Below are 15,830 nucleotides of genomic sequence, written 5' to 3'. Positions count from 1 at the left end.
ACAAATTAGGGAAAAGAGAGTGACCGGGACAACGTGATTCCTTTGAAAACTGATTATGGTGATTCTGTCAATGAAAATAAGGAAATGGCGGACATGCTGCATATTACTTTGTGTCTGTATTTACAATGGAGGAAGTTGTCAGCATGCCAGACATTCCAAGGAAATTAATATTGAATCAGGAATGGGGACTCATCAAAATTAACGTCAGCGAAATAACAGTAATGGAGCAAATAATGGCACGAAAGGTGGTTTCCATCCCAGGGTTTTAAAGGAAGTAAGTGAGAGCATTGCAGATGCCAGAATTCTAATCTTCCAAAGCTCTCTCAATTTGGGAACCATTTCTTTAGTTTGGAAAATTGCAAATATCTCTCTGCCATTTAAAAAGGGTGAGCGTGGGAAACTAGGGAATTAAAGATTCACAAGGATGTTGCCTGGTTTGGAGGGCTTGAGTTATAAAGAGAGATTGGATAGGCTGGGTCTGTTTTCCCTGAAGCGAAGGAGGCTGAGAGAGGACATGATAGAGGTATATAAAATTCTGAGAGGCATAGATAGGGTAGATAGCCAGAGTCTGTTTCCCATGGTAGGGGTGACTAAAACTAGAGGGCATAGATTTAAGGTGAGAGGGAGGAGGTTTAAAGGGGATCAAAGGGGTAAATTTTTCACAAAGAATAGTGGGTATCTGGAATGAGCTGCCTGAGGAGGTGGTGGAGGCAGGAACAGTAGCGACATTTAAGAGGCATCTGGACAGGTACTTGAATGAGCAAGGCATAGAGGGATATGGAATTAATGCAGGCAGGTGGGATTAGTATAGACAGGCATTATGGTCAGCATGGACGCAGTGGGCCGAAGGGCCTGTTTCTATGCTGTATGACTCTATAGAGCAGTTAACCTAATATCTGTTGTTGGGAAATTACGAGAGTCTATCATTGAGAATAGGGTGACTGAACACCTTGAAAATTCTCAGCTGACCAGAGAGAGCCAGTATGGATTTATAAAGAGTAGATAATGCCTGACAAATCTTGTGAATTTTTTGAAGAGGTGACTGTAGTAGTGGTCAGAAAAATGTCTATGAATGTTATTTACATGGATTTCCAGAAGGCATTTGATAAACTCCCTCCTAAGAAACTGTTGGCTAAAGCTGAAGGTCATGGAATTGAAAGCAAACTATTGACCTGGTTAGGAAATTGAGTGAAAGGAAACAGAGATTAGGAATAATGGGCAGGTACTATAATTGGTAGAATGTGACTTGTGTTGCTCTGTTGTTAACTCTGTGACTGAGTTTCATCCCTGTCTGTCACTCTGTGCTGTATTAACTATTCCATGGTTTGCTTGTTTTGTTGATGTGCTAACCAGACTGTTTTCTCCCTTAGCGGTGCAGTGTAGTGGGGGACAGGTGTACAGTGACTGCTCTCGACACTGTGAGAATTCATGTGTGCATCTACGCATGGAACTGGGCTGTGGACTGGCTGTGGACTGTGTGCCGGGCTGTAACTGTCCTGATGGACTGGTACTGGATGATGATGGTCAGTGTATTCCCCCTTCCCTCTGCCCCTGTCTGCTCGAGGATACAGTCTATTCACCGGGGACAGTCATCGACAGAAATTGCAACACTTGGTATGTGTAAACATCCCATTACATGTCAGACCAGCCTCTAATCCTCTCCCCCTGACCTTAACCATCTCCATCTTCCTACCCTAACTTCACCCTAACCATCTCCCTCTTAGAATCATAGAAAGAATCATAGAAAGTTTAAGGCACAGAAAGAGTCCACTTAGCCCATCATGTGCTGGCTGAAAAACGATCCACCTATTCTAATCCCACCTTCCAGCATTTGGTCCCTAGCCCTGCAGATTACGGCACTTGAGCTGCATATCCAGATTTCTTTTGAATGAGTTGAGGGTCTCTGCCTCAACTACCGTTTCAGGCAGTGAGTTCCAGACCATCACCACCCTCTGGGTGAAAAAGTTTTTCCTCATCTCCCCTCTAATTTTTCGACCAATCACTTTAAATCTATGCCCCTCGTCAATGACCTCTCTGCTAAGGTGAATAGACCCTTCACCTCCACTCTATCCAGGCCCCTCAAAATATTGTACATTTCAATCAGATCTCCCCTCAGCCTTCTCTGTTCCAAGGAGAACAACCCCAGTCTATCCAATCTTTCCTCATAGCTGCATTTTTCCAGTCCTGGCAACATCCTTGTAAATCTCCTCTGTACCCTCTCTAGTGCAATTACATCCTTTCTGTAATGAGGAGACCAGAACTGCACACAGTACTCAAGTTGTGGCCTAACCAATGATTTATACAGTTCCAGCATAACCTCCCTGCTCTTGTATTCTATACCTCGGCTAATAAAGGAAAGGATTCCATCTGCCTTCTTAACCACCTTATCGACCTGTCCTGCTACCTTCAGGGATCTGTGGACATTCACTCCAAGGTCCCTCACTTCCTCTACACTTCTCAGTATTTTCCCATTAATCGTGTATTCCTTTGCCTTGTTTGACCTCCCCAAATGCATCACCTCACACTTCTCCAGGTTGAATTTCATTTGCCACTTTTCTGCCCTTCTGACCAGACCATCAATATCTTCCTGCAGCCTACAGCTATCCTCCTCGCTATCTACCACACAGTCAATCTTAGTGTCATCTGCAAACCTCTTGATCATGTCCCCTACATTTACATCCAAATCATTAATATATACCACAAAAATCAGGGGACCCAGTACTGAGCCCTGTGGAACGCCACTGGAAACAGCCCTCCAGTCGCAAAAACACCCGTCAACAATTACCCTTTGTTTCCTGTCACTGAACTAATTTTGTATCCACCTTGCTGCATTTTCCTGGATCCCATGGGATTTTATTTTTTAACCAGTCTGCCATGTGGAACTTTGTCGAGGCCTAGCTAAAATCCATGTAGACCACATCAACTGCACTACCCTCATTGATCTTCCTTGTTACTTCTTCAAAACATTCGATCAAGTTTGTGGCTTTTCTCATCCTAACCATCTCCCCGCCCTAACCCCACATCCCTTTTTAGCAAGTAAATTCAAGGAAAACCCACAGATGTTTTATAAATAAATAAAGAGCAAAAGGATAATTTAAGGAAAGAGTTGGGCCGAATAGACCAAAAAGATAACTTGTGTGTTGAGGTGCAAGACTTTTTTTTATTTATTCATGGGATGTGGGCATCGCTGGTTAGACCAACATTTCTTACCCATTCCGAATATCCCTTGAGAAGGTGGTGGTGAGTCACTGCCTTGAACTGCTGCAGTCCATGTGCTGTAGGTCCACCCACAGTGCTTTTTTTCTGTAGTGGTTTGAATCTATATGGGGGTTATAGATTCTATATGTGGTGATGGGGATACTAAAGATTATACATGGGAGCAGAGTGATTCTCTAGATTATGTCTAGAAATGATGGGCATTCTATCAATTCTCCATGGGATGATGGGTATTTTATAGATTTTATGTGGGTCTCATGGGGATTCTACAGATTCTATCTGAGTGATGGGATCCTAAATGGTGATGACAGGGGTTCCATAGATTCTGTATGGGGGTGACGGGGGTTCCATATGGGAATTGCGGGGATTCTACAGAGTTTATATGTGGGTTATGAAGTTTTATTTGGGGGCGATGGTGATCTATAGATTGTATAAGGGAGTGGCAGGGTTCTATAGATTCTATACGGGGACAGCTATTGATCCTTGCTTTGATAGAGAGGATACCACAAAGGGAAACAAAGTTTGTATTGAATGAACCCCCAACCTATGAAGAGATTGTGAGTGCTGTAGCACTATTGAAATCCCGCAAGGCCCCGGGTTTCAATTGTATGCAGCAGAGGTCACGGATTCACAGAGCTTTTTATGGCTTGCTGGGAGAAAGAGACAGACCTTCACAATACAGTGATTGTTGCCCTCGACAAAAACAAGAAGGGAAAGTCAGATTGCTCACATTACAGATGGATTACCTTGTCTCCATTTTACAGGCAAAATCTTAGCAAGAGTACTTCTAAACAGACTTGTACAAACGATCGCCGAGGAAACTCTCCCTGAGAGTCAGTGTGGATTTAGGCCAAGCAGAGGAACTATAGATACAGTCTTTGTACTGAGACAGATCCAAGAAAAATACAGGGAACAGAACACAGGCCTGTATGTTTTCTTCATGGACCTCAAAGGCCTTAGATACCATCAGCCGGCATGGACTGTGGGAAATACTTTCTAGAACATAAGAACTAGGAGCAGGAGTAGGTAATTCAGCCCCTCGAGCCTGCTCCGCCATTCAATACGATCATGGCTCATCTCATCTCGGCCTCAATTCCACTTTCCTGCCCGTTCTCCATAACCCTTCAACCCATTACTAATTAAAAATCTGTCTATCTCCTCCTCAAATTTACTCAATGTCCCGGCATCCACCGCACTCTGGGGTAGTGAATTCCACAGACTCACGACCTTTGAGAGAAGTAATTTCTCCTCATCTCTCTTTTAAATCTGCTACCCCTTATCCTAAAACTATGATCTCTCGTTCCAGATTGCCCCACAAGAGGAAACATCCTCTTTACGTCTACTTTGTCAATTCCCTTAATCATCTTATATACCTCAATTAGATCTCCTCTCATTCTTCTAAACTCCAGAGAGTAAAGGCCTAAACTGCTCAATCTCTCTTCATAAGACAAACCCCTCATCTCTGGAATCAATCTAGTGAACCTCCTCTGAACTGCCTCCAATGCAACTACATCCCTCCTCAAGGAAGGGGACCAAAACTGTACGCAATACTCCAGGTGCGGTCTCACTAATGCCTTGTACAGTTGCAGCAACACTTCCCTACTTTTATACTCGGTTCCTTTAGCAATAAATGCCAAAATTCCATTTGCCTTCCTTATTACCTGCTGCACCTGCATACTAGTTTTCTGCGATTCATGCACGAGGACACCCAGATCCCTCAGCACTGAAGCACTCTGAAGTTTCTCTCCATTTAGATAATTTGCCTTTCTATTCTTCCGAGCAAAATGGATAACCTCACACTTATCCACGTTAAACTCCATCTGCCAAATTTTGGCCCATTCACCTAATCTATCCATATCCATTTGTAAATTTCTTATTTCTTTATTGCAATTTACTGTCCCCCCTATTTTAGTGTCATCTGCAAATTTGGCTTTCGTACCTTCTATCTCTGCATCCAAGTCATTAATATAGATTGTAACTAGTTGGGGCCCGAGAACCGAACCCTGTGGCACCCCACCAGTTACATCTGGACAACCAGAAAAAGACCCATTTATGCCGACTCTCTGTTTTCTGTTGATTAGCCAATCCTCTATCCAAGCTAATAAATTGCCCCTAACCCCATGTGATCTTACCTTGTGTATTAACCTTTTGTGTGGCACCTTATCTGAGTTGGGTTGCACACATAAGTCCTGGAGATACTCTCTGACAGCTGCATGTAGGACAGCAAGGTTAGGTGAAACTGAATAGAGCTCTCTCTCTGACAGCTTCCCTATCTCCAATGGTGTAAAACAAGGGTGTGTTCTTGCACTGGCCCTCCATCCATCTTCATCAGCCTGATGCTTCAGGAGGCTAAGAGAGATTGACAGAGGGTTGTTTACGTCTGTTTCTGAACAAATGGAAGTCTTTTCAATCTACAACTCTCGGCACTATCAAACAGCACAGAAGTGCACATCTTGGAACTTCTTTTTGCTAATGATTGTCCCCTTGTAGTCCACACACAGGAAGCACCTCAGCTCATCGTGAACAGCTTCTCAGATGCAGAAAAGGCATTTAGCCTTACGATCAGACTGAAGAAAACTGAAACACTGTTCACACCCCCACCCTGTGAAAATTACAACTCACCACAGATCAATATTGATGACGAAAGTCTCAACATTGTTATCAATTCACATATCAGGGCAGCATTATGTCAATCGATGCCTTCAGCAGTAAAGACATTGACAATCGCTTGTCCAAAGCCAACAGCTCTTTTCATTGACTCTCTAAATGAGTTTGGAAAAATCACTCTTTGCACATTTCCCTGAAAATCCAGGTTTTATCACTACCCACTTGTATGGCTCGGAAGGTTGGGTCCTGTACAGGAAAAAAATTAAGCTACTTGAACAATTCCATAGAAAATTGGAGCAGGAGTAGGCCATTCGGCCCTTTGAGCCTGCTCCACCATTCATAGAGAGATACAGCACTGAAACAGGCCCTTCGGCCCACCGAGTCTGTGCCAACTATCAACCATGCATTTATACTAATCCTACATTAATCCCCTATTCCTTACAGCATCTCCATAATTCTCCTACCACCGACCTACACTAGGGGCAATTTACAATGTCCAATTTACCTATCAACCTGCAAGTCTTTGGCTGTGGGAGGAAACCGGAGCACCCGGCGGAAACCCACGCAGTCACAGGGAGAACTTGCAAACTCCGCACAGGCAGTACCCAGAACCGAACCCGGGTCGCTGGAGCTGTGAGGTTGTGGTACTGGCCACTGTGCCGCCCTTCATTATGATCATGGCTGATCATCCAACTCAGTAGCCTGTTCCCGCTTTCGCCCCATATCCTTTGATCCCTTTCACCACAAGAGCTATATCTAACTCCTTCTTGAAAACATACAATGTTTTGGCCTCAACTGTGGTAGCAAATTCCACAGGTTCACCACTCTCTGGGTGAAGAAATTTCTCTTCATCTCAGTTCTGAAAGGTTTACCCCGTATCCTTAGAATATGACCCTTGGTTCTGGACTCCCCCACCATCGGGAACATCCTTCCTGCATCTTCCCTGTCAAGTCCTGAACTCAAGTCTGAACTCCAGCGAATATAATCCTAACCGACTCAATCTCTCCTCATATGTCTGTCCCGCCATCCCAGGAATCAGTCTGGTAAACCTTCGCTGCACTCCCTCGATAGCAAGAACATCCTTCCTTAGATAAGGAGACCAAAACTGCACAAAATATTCCAGGTGTGGCCTCACCAAGGCCCTGTATAATTGCAGCAAGACATCCCTGCTCCTGTACTCGAATCCTCTCACTATGAAGGCCAACATACCATTTGCCTTTTTTATCGCCTGTTGCACCTGCATGCTTACCTTCAGCGACTGGTGTACGAGAGCACCCAGGTCTCGCTGCATATTCCCCTCTCTCAGTTTATAGCCGTTCAGATAATAATCTGCCTTCCTGTTTTTGCTACCAAAGTGGATAACCTTACATTTATCCACATTATACTGCATCTGCCATGCATTTGCCTACTCACTCAACTTGTCCAAATCACCCTGAAGCCTCTCTGCATCCTCCTCACAACTCATCCTCTCACCCAGTTTTGTGTCATCTGCAAGATTGGAGATATTACATTCCATCAATGCTGCTTTGCTCTGTCATGAATATCAAATGGTAGGACTACATCACAAATATTGTAGTCCATAGAAGAGTGAATTAACCCAGCACTGAGAGCATTCTCCGACAGCGACAGTTGTGCTGAACAGGATTTAGGAGCAGGAATAGGCCATTCAGCCCATCAAGCCTGCCCCGCCAATCAGTATGATGACAGCTGATCCATTTCAATGCCTTTTTCCCCACATTATCCCCATATCCCCTTATGTCATTTGTATTTAGAAATCTGTCAATCTCTGCTTTAAACATACTCAATGACTGAGCTTCCACAGCCCTCTGGGGTAGAGAATTCCAAAGATTCACAACCTTCTGGGTAAAGAAATTTCTCCTCATCTCGGTCCTAAGTGGCTTCCCCCTTATTTTGAAATTGTGTTCCCTGGTTCTAGACTCCCCAACCAGGGGAAACATCTTACCTACATCTACCCTGTCTATCCCTTTATGTATTTTGTAGGTTTCAATGAGATCACCTCTCATTCTTCGAAACTCTAGAGAATACAGGCCCAGTTTCCCCAATCTCTCTTCATAGGACAGTCCCACCATCCCGGGAACAAGTCTGGTGAACCTTCGTTGCACTCCCTCTGTGGCAATAATAATATCCTTCCTCAGGTAAGGGGACCAAAACTGCACACAGTACTCCAGGTGCGGTCTAAACAAGGTTTTATACAAGTGAAGCAAAACTTCACTACTCCTGTACTCAAATCCTCTTGTGATAAACACTAACATACCATTAACCTTCCTAATTGCTTGCTGCACCTGCATGTTAGCTTTCAGTGTCTTATTGACAAGGACACCCAGGTCCCTTTGTCCATCTACACTTTCTAATCCCTTACCATTTAAGCAATACCCTGCACATCTATTCTTCCTACCAAAGTGGATAACCTCACATGTTTCCATATTATATTCCATCTGCCATGATTTCCCATTCATAATCCATGTTGCCTATGCCCAATCAGATCATTATTATCCAAGTGTCCATTTATCACATCATTTAGAATAGATTCTAGCATTTTCCCAACAACTGATGTAAGGCTAACAGGTCTGTAATTCCCTGTTTTCTCTCTCTCTCCCTTCTCAAATAGTGGGGTGACATTTGTTACCTTCCAATCTGCAGGAACCGTTCCAGAATCTATAGAATTTTGGAAGATGATCACCAATGCATCCATTATCTCCATAGTTACCTCTTTCAACACTCTGGGATGTAGAATATCAGGTCCTGGGGATTTATCAACCTTCAGCCCTGTTAATTTTTCCAATACAATCTTCTTACTAATATAATTTCCTTCAATTCCTCATTCCCCCAATCCCTTGGATCTGTAATTCTGGGAGATTTCTTGTATCTTCCTCAGTGAAGACAGACACCAAGTAATCATTTAGCTTCTCTGCCATTTCTCTATTCCCCTTTATAAATTCTCCTGACTCTGCCTGTAATAGACCCACATTTATATTAGCCAAACATTTCCTTTTTTACAGTCCATTTTTATATTTTTTGCTAGTTTACATTCATATTCTCTTCTCCCTTTCTTGATCAGTTTCTTTATCCTCCTTTGCTGTTTTAAAATCCTCCCAATCCTCAGGTTTACTATTATTTCTGGCAACTTTATTGGCCTTTTCTTTTAATCTTATACAATCCTTAACTTCCTTTGTTATCCACTGTTGACTGCCTTTTCTTTTGGGGTTTTTATGCCTTGAAGGAATGTATAGTTTCTGTAAACTGTGTAATATTTCTTTAAAGACTATCCATTGTCTATGTACTGTCAAACCTGTTGATGTATTTTCCCAATCCACCTCAGCCAATTTTCCCCTCATACCTTCATCATTTCCTTTGTTCAAATTTAACAATCTGGCTTCAGATTGAACTACCTCACTTTCAAACATCATGTAAAATTCTCTCATATTGTGATCACTATCCATGTGCATGTGACATGCACGAAGAACACTAGAATGCTGAAAACGGTGTTGTCTGGAGAGCTGTGCTTCAGGTAGTGGAATCAAGGTGTTCCACAAAAACGTTTCGAGACCAGCTGAAGAAGCGACTCTCCTTGATTGATATCGAACAACAGACATTTGTGCAGGAAGCTGCTGACAGGAACAACTGGTGCTCAAAAATCAGGAATGCTGCGTGCAGGTTTGAGTCCTTAAGAAGCGAAGCTGTAGGAGAGAAATATTGAAAACAGAAGGAAGCTGCTTCTGCCCAGACTCGCTTCTGCCCAGGTTCCCCCAGCTCAAGAATCCTTGTGCCCAAATGCTCAGAGCATGAGGTCTCGAATTGGACTGATTAGCCACCGGGCAGCGTGTCAGCACCCATCCAGCCAAATCTTCCCTTCATCTTCGTCTGAATAGCCATCATCATTATCATATGACGACAATGGGGATTCTATACAGGGCTATAGGATTCTATAGAACCTATTATGAAGAGGATGGGAATTATATAGATTCTATATGGGTTGATGGGAATTCTATAGATTCTGTCTGGTGTGACAGTGATTCTATACAGGAGTTATGGGGATTCTATATGGGGAAATAGGATTCTATAGATTCTGTAAGGGCTGATGAGAATTCTGTGGATTCTATATGAGGGTGATTGGATTCCACAGGTTCTATGTGGGAATGACTGAGATTCTATATATTTTATATGGGTGTGATTGGGAATCTATAGATGCTATATGAGATGTTGGGGATTCTGCAGGTTCTCTAGGGGTGCATTAGGATGTTAAGACTGGCAAAGAGAGAAAATGAAAATAGAATGGCAGACAACAGAAAAGGGAATGCAAAAATCTTCTGGCATGTGAATAGTAAGCTAGTAGTAAGAGGTGGAGATGGGATCTTGGGCTTCATAAATAAAGGCATTGAGTACAAAATCAGGGAAGTTATGCTGAACCTTTAGAAAGCTCTGGTTAGGACCCAACTGGAGTATTGTATCCAGTTCTGGTCCCCGCACTTCAGGAAGGATGTGAGGGTCCTTGAGAGGCTGCAGAGGAGATTTACCAGAATGGTTCCAGGGATGGGAGAATTTTAGCGACAAGGTTACTTTGGAGAAGCTGGGGTTGTTCTCCTTGGAGCAAAAGAGATTGAGGGGAGATTTGGTAGAGGTGTACAAGATTATAACAGGTTTAGATAAGGTAGACAAAGAAAATCTGTTCCCATTCGCTGATGGTACAAGGACTAGGGGACACAAATTGAAGGTTTTGGGTAAGAGATGCAGGGGGGCGATGTGTGAGGAAGAACTTTTTTACATAGTGGGTGGTAATAACTGGAACTCGCAGGAATTATGAACTTACAGGGCTACAGGAATAGAGTGGGGGAATGGAACTGACTGAATTGCTGTACAAAGAGTTGGCATAGACTCGATGGGCTGAATGGCCTCCTGTGCTGTAATTACTTTATGACTCTAAGTGCCTCCTGCTCCAGAACTGGTTCCAGTGCTCCAGGAATCTGAAGCCTTCCCTCCTGCACTTTTCCTCAAGCCACCAATTGATCCTCCCTGTCTTCCTATCTCTACTCTCATTAGTGTGTGACACTGGGAATAATCCAGAGATTACTACCTTCAAGGTCCTGCTCTTAATATTCCTCCCGAGCTCCTATGTCTAGTATGTATCTAGACAGATACATGAATGGGAAGGAAGCAAAGAGATACAAACCCTTAGAAAATAGGCGACATGTCTAGATAGAGGATCTGGATCGGCGCAGGCTTGGAGGGCCGAAGGGCCTGTTCCTGTGCTGTAATTTTCTTTGTTCTTTGTTCCTGGAAATCTGACAGTAGAACCTCAATACTTGATAGAGAGAAACTATTTCCACTGGTTGGGGAGTCTAGGACTAGGGGCCAGAGTCAAAAAATTAGAGCCAGACCTTTCAGGAGTGAAATTAGGAAACACTTTAACACAAAGGGTGGGAGAAGTTTTGAACTCTCTTTGCAAATGACAAGTGATGCTGGGTCAATTGTTAATTTTAAATCTGAGATTGATAGATTTTTGTTAATCAAAGGTGTTAAGGGATATGGGGCAAAGGTGGGTAAATGGAGTTAGATCACAGGTCAGCCATGAGATCATTTAATAGCAGAACCGGCTAAAAGGGCTGAGTGGCCTTCGCCTGTTCCTATGTTCCTATTCTATATGACCCTATATGTAGGTAATGGCAGATTCTATATAATCCTCTATTTGAAGGCACTGATTGGACTGGGTGGCAGGAGGAGTTTGATGAAATCACCCTGTCACCTGTTTCCTTACTCTCACAGGATAGGTTGGTTTCATTGAATTTCTCTGCCACACAACCAGCTACTATTGAGAGCAAGGGGTCACTGACCAACCCCCCCAAAACATGTAGCACACCGAAAGCCCAAAATCCCCCTCTCTTTCTGTGTCACCACCCTCTCCAAAACTACCCCCCCCACCCCCCCCAGTAGGTGAGTGGGAGTCGATCAGTTTGTGCACAGTGAGATCCCAGAACTATCATTGAGATGAATGACCAGTGGACCAGTGCTGCCCTGCGCTTTGTCTCCCTCACATTACTTTTGTTGTTTCAGCAAGTCTTGCCCGTTTCTCTGACACATTTTCTCTGCTCTGTGCATTCTGTTCCAGCGTGTGTGTCACTGGAGTTTGGAACTGCACTGATCGGACCTGCCCTGAAACTGCTTCCTGTCCCAATAATCTCATCTACACCTTTCGCTCCTGTCTGAAGACCTGCGACACCATCGATCTCAACGAGACCTGTCACGATCTGTTCGATGGCTGTGGATGCCCAGATACCCTTGTACTGCTGGTAGGGCTGCAATAGAACGCATAATGGAGGGGTGCGTGTGTGTGCGTGTGCGTGTGTACCTGCACGGTACTGCACTGCATGCAAGAAACTGTACTATGTGTGTGAGACTGAACTGTGCATGTACACGAGAGAGAGAGAGAGAGACTGTGCATGTGTGAGAGACTATATTGCGTGTGTGAGAGGGCTATTACTGTGTGCATGCAATTGAGACTGCACTGTTCTGAATACTGAGGAAAGTGATCTGGGGAGTGCAGCCTGAGCAAGTCCATGGCACCACGGGTGACTCAGCTGCACAGGAGGGTACAGGGAAGACTGGAAGAGCCGTAGTGATAGGTGATTCAATAGTCAGGGGAACAGACAGGTGTTTCTGTGGCCACAGACATGAATCCAGGATGGTGTGTTGCCTCCCTGGTGCCAGGGTCAAGGATGTCACTGAGCGGCTGCAGAGCATCCTGAAGGGGGAGGGTGAACAGCCAGCAGTCGTGGTCCACATCGGAACAAACGACATAGGACCACATCCCTCTTCCTACCTATCAACACCTTCTCTTTTGTTATCTCTTGCCCCACCCCCACTTTACTTGCTTAAAACCTTTTACATTTCTAATATTTGTCAGTTCCGATGAAGGGTCACTGACCTGAAACGTTAACTCTACTTCTCTCTCCACAGATGCTGCCAGACCTGCTGAGTATTTCCAGTATTTCTTGTTTTTATTTCAGATTTCCAGCATCTGCAGTATTTTGTTTTTATTTTAGTGTTTAATTCACTGTCACTTCTCTTCCAGGAATGCCGACCTTAAAGAAGTTCTGCTCTTCTCTCTGACGGGATTTTCGTTTGTCTCTTTTACCTTGTTCACCTTCATTGCTTTCCATTTCCCTCCTGGTGTTAGATAAAGTGTCCACCAAAACTCGTTTTCACAACCACATCTCCTTCCTCAGTGACTCTCTCCGGCTCCGACTTATTCCACATTAATTCCAACTGAAGTTTCACCCATCATGCTTTGAATCCACCCAGGATCACAGGTATCTCCGAGAAATACAACATTCCTCGGACTGTTATTCTCTCTGCATCCTGAGATCCACACTCAGTGCCATGCGCTGCCACATGTACACACTGAACCTCTCTCTCCAGCAGCACCGTCTCACCTTATCTCAAAGCTGTTCTACTCCACAGTTTCATTTCATCCTTCGTCTTATCCGACGCATTAACAAAAAACTTTTTGTCTTCCTTTCAGGTGTTAAGGAACGCAAGCTCCAGCAGCTGATGGGGACTAATGACCCTCCAGATCCTACTTCCCCTTCACTTCCCTCTGACCCCACCCCTTCTGATCTGACCCCTTGCCGTGCATTCACTATACCCTCTGACCTCCCCCTCTCTGATGCTGAGCATTCTGTACTCAGCAAAGGTCTCAGTTTTATTCCCTGATGCCTCCACCTCAATGAATTTCGTGCTACAAAGAACAAAGAACAAAGATAATTACAGCACAGGAACAGGCCCTTCGGCCCTCCAAGCCTGCGCCGATCCAGATCCTCTCTCTAAACATGTCGCCTATTTTCTAAGGTTCTGTATCTCTTTTCTTCCTGCCCATTCATGTATCTGTCTAGATACATCTTAAAGGACTCCATCGTGCCCGCGTCTACCACCTGCTGGGCATGACGTTGAGCTCTTCTTCCGTCGCCTCCGCCTCCGGGCTCACTTCTTTGACCAGGAGTCCTCCTCCCGACCAGCAGACCCATTCACCCGCCTCCAGCATTCTCCCTCTACCTGGACCCCTCCCTCTGACCTCTTACCCGCTCTTGATCTTTTCATTGAAAACTGTCGGCGAGACATTGGTCGTCTCAATTTCTCTGCTCCCCTCACTCACTCTAACCTGTCTCCCTCTGAACTTGAGGCACTCTGTTCTCTCAGGTTCTCTCGATATTGTCATCAAACCTGCAGACAAGGGTGGTGCTGTTGTTGTCTGGCGTACCGACCTCTACCTTGCAGAAGCTCAGCGCCAACTCTCAGAGAGTTCTTACTTCCCTCTGGACCATAACCCCACCACCGAACATCAAGCTATTGTCCACAGGACTGTCACTGACCTCACCTCCTCTGGAGATCTTCCCTCCACAGCTTCCAACCTCATAGTCCCACAAACTCGGACAGCCCGCTTCTACCTCCTTCCCAAAATCCACAAACAGGACTGTCCTGGCAGACCCATTGTGTCAGCCTGCTCCTGCCCCACTGAACTTATTTCTTCCTATCTAGACTCTATCTTTTCTCCGCTGGTCCAGTCTCTTCCCACCTACATCCGTGACTCTTCTGACACCCTCCGTCATTTTGACAATTTCCAGTTTCCTGGCCCTAACCGCCGCCTCTTCACTATGGACGTCCAATCTCTCTACACCTCCATCCCCCACCAGGACAGTTTGAGGGCTCTCCGCTTCTTCCTTGAACAGAGACCCAACCAGTCCCCATCCACCACTCTCCTCTGCCTGGCTGAACTTGTTCTCACATGAACAACTTCTCCTTCAACTCCCTCACTTCCTTCAAGTAAAAGATGTTGCTATGGGTACCCGCATGGGTCCCAGTTATGCCTGTCTTTTTGTGGGATATGTTGAACATTCCTTGTTCCAGGCCCTCTCCCCCAACTCTTTTTCTGGTACATTGATGACTGTTTCGGTGCGTTTCTGCTCCCGCCCAGAACTGGAAAACTTTATCAACTTTGCTTCTAATTTCCACCCTTCTCTCACCTTCACATGGTCCATCTCTGACACTTCCCTTCCCTTCCTGGACTTCTCTGTCTCTATCTCTGGGGATAGGCTCCGACACATCTGCTCTGATGATGCTACCTTCCATGACAGCGCTTCTGATATGTCTTCCTTTTTCCTCAACCGAGGATCCTCCCCACTGTGGTTGACGGGGCCCTCAACCGTGTTTCGGCCCATTTCCCGCACCTCTGCCCTCACCCCTTCCCCTCCCTCCCAGAACCGTGACAGGGTTCCCCTTCTCCTCACTTTCCACCCCATCAGCCTCCAGATCCAAAGGATCATCCTCCGCCATCTCCAGCGTGATGCCACTACCAAACACATCTTCCCCTTCCTTCCCCTGTGAGCATTCCGAAGGGATCATTCCCTCTGTGACACCCTCGCCCACTCCTCCATTACCCCCACCACCTCGTCCCTTTTCCACGGCACCTTCCCCTGCCATCGCAGGAGGTGTAATACCTGCCCATTTACCTCCTCTCTCCTCACTATCCAAGGTCCCAAACACTCCTTTCAGGTGAAGCAGTGATTTACTTGAACTTCTTTCAATGTAGTATACTGTATTGACTGCTCACAATGTGGTCTCCTCTACATTGGGGAGACCAAGCGCAGACTGGGTGACTGCTTTGCGGAACATCTCCGCTCAGTCCGCAAGCAGGACCCTGAGCTTCTGGTTGCTCGCCATTTCAACACTCCCCCCCGCTCTCATGCTCACATCTCTGTCCTGGGATTGCTGCAGTGTTCCAGTGAACATCAACGCAAGCTCGAGGAACAGCATCTCATTTATCGATTAGGCACTCTACAGCCTGCCGGACTGAACATTGAGTTCAATAATTTCAGAGCATGACTGGCCTCCCTTTTTATTTTCATTTTTAGTTGTATTTTCTTTTTTCTTTTCTTTTTTTCTTTTTAACATTTTTTAACAACCTTTTTTTGCATTTATTTCATTTCATCCTAGTT

General features: G+C 45.0%; 1 protein-coding gene across 1 annotated transcript in view; it reads left to right on the top strand.

The window, feature by feature from the left end:
* Positions 1–1,005: 1,005 nt before the first annotated feature.
* The window catches only part of LOC137369688 (SCO-spondin-like), a 100,700-nt gene continuing 85,875 nt past the window's right edge, over positions 1,006–15,830 (top strand). The window contains exons 1-3 of the mRNA XM_068031023.1: positions 1,006–1,144; positions 9,342–9,523; positions 12,048–12,128. Coding sequence (XP_067887124.1) covers positions 1,006–1,144; positions 9,342–9,523; positions 12,048–12,128 — 402 coding nt within the window. The remainder of the gene's footprint in view (positions 1,145–9,341; positions 9,524–12,047; positions 12,129–15,830) is intronic.

The sequence above is a fragment of the Heterodontus francisci genome, chromosome 5 (assembly GCF_036365525.1).
Source record: "Heterodontus francisci isolate sHetFra1 chromosome 5, sHetFra1.hap1, whole genome shotgun sequence".
Lineage (NCBI taxonomy): Eukaryota > Metazoa > Chordata > Chondrichthyes > Heterodontiformes > Heterodontidae > Heterodontus > Heterodontus francisci.
Note: the sequence above shows the minus strand (reverse complement) of the source record. Positions and strands in the feature narration are given on the sequence as shown.